The 6,498-nt window shown below is 48.2% G+C and overlaps 1 protein-coding gene across 1 annotated transcript; it reads left to right on the top strand.

Annotated features, from left to right (window-relative positions):
* Positions 1 to 333: 333 nt before the first annotated feature.
* On the top strand, positions 334 to 2,116 carry LOC139175654 (tigger transposable element-derived protein 1-like). Its single transcript, XM_070766835.1, has 2 exons — positions 334 to 488; positions 645 to 2,116. The coding sequence occupies exons 1-2, from the start codon at positions 468 to 470 to the stop codon at positions 2,055 to 2,057; spliced, it is 1,434 nt and encodes a 477-aa protein (XP_070622936.1). The 5' UTR covers positions 334 to 467; the 3' UTR covers positions 2,058 to 2,116.
* The last annotated feature ends 4,382 nt before the right edge of the window (positions 2,117 to 6,498 follow it).

The following is a 6,498-nucleotide window of genomic DNA, read 5'->3' as shown; positions in this document are numbered from 1 at the left end:
CATTGCAAACATTTCGCCCGACAATGCTGATGGACAGAAATCTCGGCCAATCAGTGTTGTTTGCTCAACGTGCTTTGCTTTGAAACTTTTGGAGCTGTTGGAACTGTTGGAGCTGTTGGAGCTGTTGGAACTGTTGGAACTTGTGAAGACTTCTTGGAAGATGGCTCCTAAACATTGCATGTGGAGTGGAGGCGGCGACACTAAAAAGAGCAGGAAGATGCTGACAATTAAGGAGAAGATTGAACTTTTGGACATGCTGAAAGCGGGACGTTCTAATGTAGATGTTGGTCGGCATTATGGGATCAACGAATCGACTGTGCGATACATTCGGAAAGACGAAAAGAAGATAAGGCAAACTTATCTGATAACATTCAACAAGGCTGCAAAAAGAATGGTGACGCCTAGAAACAAACGCCTTATGAAGATGGAAGCTGCTTTGTCCGTGTGGGCAGACACAGAAGGAGGCGATGCAGATGAGGGAAACCCAGGTGAGGGCTGCGGTTTTTTATTCTGTCATTATTTAAGTGCTTTTTAAGGAAGGAGGGAAGGAAGGAGGGAGGGATGGAAGGAAGGAGGGAGGGAAGGAAGGACTGTATGCTTTCATTCAAGTCACTTCTCTCTCCCTTTCCTGTCATTCTCTGTAGATGAAGGTGCTGGTGACTGAAGACCCCCAGCCATCAACATCTTCTGCTTCTTCAGCCCCAGCCACATTCACAGCAAGCAAAGGGTGGTTTGAGAAATTTCAACGGCGCTATGGCCTGAAGAGTGTGTCATTGCATGGAGAATCTGCCTCAGCAGATACAGGTGCAGCCGAAAACTTCGTCCAGCGCACGTTTAAAGACCTAATTGCAGAAGGGGGCTACCTTCCAGAACAGGTGTTCAACATGGACGAAACAGGCCTGTTCTGGAAGAGGATGCCTTCAAGGACTTTCTTGATGCAAGATGAAGCCAAAGCCCCTGGCTTTAAGGCCATGAAAGATCGAGTGACTTTGATCATGTGTGGGAATGCAGCAGGCTTTTTGATGAAGCCAGGGCTAATTTATAAGTCACGAAATCCAAGAGCCCTCAAGAACAGAAATAAGAATGCATTGCCAGTGTACTGGATGCATAATCCTAAAGCATGGATTACAAAACCCCTCACGCGGGACTGGTTTCATCAGTGCTTCATCCCACAGGTGCAGGTTTATTTGGCTGCCAAAGGACTCAATTTCAAAGTGCTTCTCCTAATGGACAATGCTGGAGGCCATGATGACCTGGCACATGAACATGATGGGGTGCAAGTCGAATTCTTGCCACCAAACACCACATCGCTTATCCAGCCGATGGATCAAGGTGTTATCCGCGCATTTAAGGCACTGTACACGCGCAATTCTCTTGGAAGCATCGTGGAAGCAATGGATGCTGATGAAAACTTCACATTGAAGGCCTACTGGCGTCAGTACACGATTGCATCTTGTCTGAAGAACATTCAGAATGCCTTAATGGATATGAAGTCACAGACAATGAATGCCTGCTGGAGGAAATTGTGGCCAGAAGTGGTGCATGATTACAGGGGATTTGCTCCTGAAGAAATTCAAGATGCTGCAGTCCAGAACTCTGTGAAGCTGGCACAGGCACTGGGTGGAGAAGGCTTCGTTGACATGACACCAGAGGAAGTCAATGGTTTGCTTGATGAGCATGGCCTACCGCTGACAGACAGAGATCTGGAGGAGCTGACCAGGTCAGCGAGTGAAGAAGAGGAGGAAGAGGAAGCTGAACAAGCTGAGGAAGAAGATGTTGGCCTAACGCTTGAGCGGCTTGCAGAACTGAACAGAGCTGCTGCAAATGTACAACGCATGGTGGAACTTTGGGATCCCAACATGACTCGCTCTATACAATTTAAGGCCTCCCTTGACAACACCTTTGCACCATACAGAGCCATGTTAGCCCAGAAAAAGAAACTGCACCAACAACTGCCCATAACTATGTTTGTCACAAAAACCACGAGGTCTGTCACACCATCACCTGCAGCGTCCATTGTAGACATGGTGATAGAAGAAGATCCCGATTTATCCTAGTTATGCTACCCCCCCCCCAAAAAATGTAAAAATGTAAATAAATATTGTTATTATTTCTATCAGGATGACTAAGTGTGTTATTCAATGTGTACAGGTACAGGTAGAGGTACAGTACAGTACATTAAGGGGATGGGAAATGGTAATTTGTGGGTTGAAAGTGTTGGGACTGAGTGGCATACAGAAGAATGAATGAATGACTGAGTGAATGAAATTCAAACACAGGTGAGGGCTGGGGTTTTTTATTCTGTCATTGTTTAAGTGCTTTTTACGAAAGGAGGGAAGGAGGGAGGGAAGGAGTCTTCGGAGAGGGGCGGCATACAAATCTAAGTAATAAAATAAAATAAATAAATAAAATAAGAGAAGGGAAGGAGGGAGGGAGGGAGGGATGGAAGGAAGGAGGCGGGCATTGTAAAAGCCGAGAAGCCATTGCCACAAGCGCTGCTGAAGGAGGACTTGTGCCCCAAGAAAGCCGGTGAGCGGGGCGAATCGGGCGGGCGGGGGGGTAGCGGCGAGGAGCCCGGAGGCGCTGGGGGGGTGGCCGGCATGAAAAACAACCATTGCCAGCCTCCGAACTTTCGTCGCTCCACCATCTGCTCATGCGCGGCCATGGAAAAAGGGCGCGCATGCACGGATGGTGTTTTTACTTCCGCACCGCTATATCGCAAAAAATCGATTATCGCGAGGGGTCTTGGAACGGAACCCTCGCGATACTCGAGGGATCACTGTATGCTTAAGCATTGAGGCAGCCCTAGCCGGCTGCCTCTGGAGCACAATAGTGGCATAGGTCAAGTAAGCGTACAGCCAAGAGCTGAAACACTGACCTTGGTTTTCTTGGGCTTCTCCCCCGGTACCTCCCCTTCTTTATCCTTCTTCGGGACCTCCCTATTCAATATAGAAAAGAGGTCCACGTAATCCCCCTTCCAAATGGCCTCCTTTACCGATGGGTGAAGGTAGAAACCCAAGGGGGTAGCTGGCAGCCCGCAAAGGATGGCCCCTGCCCTAATACTAGCAAACGGATCCCACACCGTGTTAGCCCCCAACCCCAGCACCCCTGGCCCCAACAGATAAGCCATCATAGGGGCCGGTGCTATCGCGGCCGGAGCCGGCGGGGTCCAACCCCCTGCCCCTGACACCCCAGGCCCCAACAGAAAAGCCGTCCCGGGGCCTGGGCAACCGCAGCCGGAACTGACGGGGACCAAACTTGGCTACATGTGCCCGCTGGAGACCCTAAAAAACTGGCCCCACTCCCAAAACCCAGCGGGACAAAGGCCTGACCGGGTAAAGGGAGGAGCGGAGTGGATGTCATGTGTGGTGCGACCTCACCTGCCCTGAAAGGGGTAGAAGACATCCAGGATAGTCCCGGGGCCCAGCAATGCCGCCATCTGTCCAGGCTGGGCCCTCTGCCCGGACTGGGCCACTGCTTCCTCCGGATCCCTTCCCAGGGCCGCCGACGCCGACATGGAGCCTCCTCCCGTGCCGGATCCGGACCTCCATCGCTCGAGGTCATCTAAGCGCTCAAGGACCCTGGCCCAAGAAAGAGAAGAAGAAGACGTCCTGCTGAGACCCGGGGGGCACAAACCCCATTCCCTCCATCGGGACCCCTACAGGGGCCCCCTCCTGACTAGCCTGAGCCCGGGCCGAAGGCCTCAATGCCCGCCTCGGCAAACTTGTTAATTGAATTTCTTTATATTTTAAAAAGTTATATACTTGTATATGTATATATATATATAAAGGAAATAAACAAATTATTAGTAATACAGAGAAAAGAAAAAATAAACACTTCTAAGTTAGTTATAATATCAACTATTTCATTCTATCTTATAATTCTTCAAATAGTCATTTATTCTTATATATTTAGTTTTTAATACTATTTTTAAGATTCCACCAATCATATACTTTATCCCATATTTTATAAAATTCTGTTTCAGTTTGATTATTCAGAAATTTAGTCGTCATGTCTAATTCTGCACATTCTATATTTTTTTTGAATACCTCAATATCTTTTGGTATCGTCTTTTCTTTCCATTTCTGCGCAAATACTATTCGTGCCACAACCAATATATGTATTATTAAATAATAAATTTCTTTTTTATACTTTATATTTGAAATACCCAATAAGAAAAATTCAGGAGATTTTTTAATCTTCTCCTTTGTTATTTCATTTATCCAATTCTCTACTTTATTCCAAAATATTTTGGTCTCAGAACAAGTCCACCATGTATGATAATATGTACCGACTTCTTTTTTGCATTTCCAACAGATAGGCGATACAGATGGAAACATTTTAGAAATTTTGTATGGTGGAAGGTGCCATCTATAAAACATCTTAGTTTGGTTTTCTTTAAAGGAACCAACTTCTACGTCGACAGCATTTCTTTAATATCCCTTGTGGCTATTTCCTCCTCGTCAGCCGTTTCTTCCTCCCAAGCGTTCGACACCTCTGACTTCTGCTGCTACTGTAGCTCCTTCAACTCCTCAGTCGTCAGCTCGTAACTATGCTCCTCTACGAGGTCGTTGACGTCGTCGTCTTTAACCTCCAGGCCCCTGGATTTTCCCAGAGGGAGAGGGCTGGTATTGGGTGGCAAGAAGAGCACGTCTATAAGCTTGAATTTCTTGAGAATGTCATCTATGAGGTTTTGGGGATGGACATGAACATTGTCCAGGACAAGAAGAGCCTTGAAGGGCAAGTAGTTGGTTTCCAAAAACTTCTTTGGCGGGGCCAAACACCAGGTTGATCCAGTGTACAAAAATATTCCTGGTGATCCAGGACTTTGGGCTTAACCGCCACAGCACCGGAAGGGTTTCTTTTGTCACCCTGTGCGCCCTAAATGCGGGGTTTCGGAGTGGTAGACAAAGAGAGGCTTTACCTTACAGTCCCCACTAGCATTGGCGCACAAGGCAAGAGTCAGCCTATCCTTCCTAGGCTTGTGGCCAGGGATCTTCATCTCCTCTGCCGTGATGAAGGTCCCCCTTGGCATCTTTTTTCCAGAAGAGGCCGGTCTCGACGCATTTAAAAATTTGCTGCGCGACGTAGCCTTCGGTAAATGGAGTCACAAATTCTTCCACACATTTAGTATCCGAACTCACAGCCTCACCATGCCTCATGACAGTGGATGTCAGTCCTGATCTTAAATTTTTTGAACCAGACCCGACTTGCCTTGAAAGACCCTTCTAGTACATCATCCTCCGATGTCCCAGGGATATTCTTTACCAAATCCTCGTAGATGACTTGAGCCTTTTCTCGAGGTCAGTCTCCTTCAGGTCTATTGATGTGAGGTAATCTCAGGATCGAATTGACGCTACGATGGAATGGAGGGAATGCATCTTGAACCTCCTATAGCGGATAAAGATGTTTAATTGTTTTAAGTTCAAGATTAGACTGCAGCCTCCCGATGTCTTGGGAACGGTAAAGACTATTGAATAAAATTCTGTACCTTCTTGGTGGCGTGGTACCTTCTTGACAACCTGAATGGCTAGGAGGTGGGCAATCTCCTGATTCAGTAAGTCCTGTTTTGGGGGGTCTAGGGAAACAGGACATCTTTTGAACCGGTTGGGCGGGGTCTGGACAAACTCTGAGATCCTGTAACACTGTGGCCAAGGCCCATGCATCCAAGGACGTGGTCTCCCAGGAGGTGCTGAATAGCTGAAGCTTTCCTCCTAGGGATGGCTCTCTGATTGAGTCACTTGTTGCGACTGGAACCCCTCTGGTGGGAGCCTCTGAAGGGGTGTCTTGATTGCTGGAAGTTTGTAGCTCTGTCCGGGAAATTAGACCTATCCCTTCTGAAGGCCTGCTGGTTGTGCTGGCCCTGGGAATACAACCTCGATGGCTGAGCCAAGCCCAAGGGGGAATCCCAACGAAAGGGCTGTCTCCGGTAATGGGCAGCTCGACGTTCTTGATGCTTATAGGCCTTGGGGAGAACCTTCCGCTTGTCTTTGCCCTCTATGAGGACGGGTTCCAGTGCCTCCCCAAATAGCTTGGAGCCTTGAAACGGTGAAGAAGCCAATTGCCATTTGGACTTTGTGTCCGCCTACCAATTACGAAGCCACAAAAGGCGACGTGAAGCCAATGTGGCGGCTGTACCTCTGGAAGAAAACTTAGCCGCGGGTAAAGAGGCGTCTGCACAAAATTCAGCGGTAGCCATTAGTTTGTTCAAATCCTGTCTCATACGGGCATCCTCAGGCCCCAGTCTTGCCTGCATCTCTTGGATCCAAATGATGGCCGCCCTGTTGAAAAAGGACGCTGCTGAGGCTGCACATAGGCCCCAACTGGCCATCTGGTGCCTTCTTGTCCTCCGGTTTGAGACTATCTGATGTCTCGGATGGTACCAGCTCGCTTGACACCAAGGTTGCTACTGGTTTGTCAACCGGTGGGAATTGCAGAAGGGCTTCAATCTCCTCGTCGAAGGTATAGAACTTTCTTTCCAGCACGGAGGGGCCCTGG

Source organism: Erythrolamprus reginae, chromosome Z, assembly GCF_031021105.1.
Source record: "Erythrolamprus reginae isolate rEryReg1 chromosome Z, rEryReg1.hap1, whole genome shotgun sequence".
NCBI classification, from domain to species: domain Eukaryota; kingdom Metazoa; phylum Chordata; class Lepidosauria; order Squamata; family Dipsadidae; genus Erythrolamprus; species Erythrolamprus reginae.
This window is presented reverse-complemented; position numbering and strand designations above follow the sequence as displayed.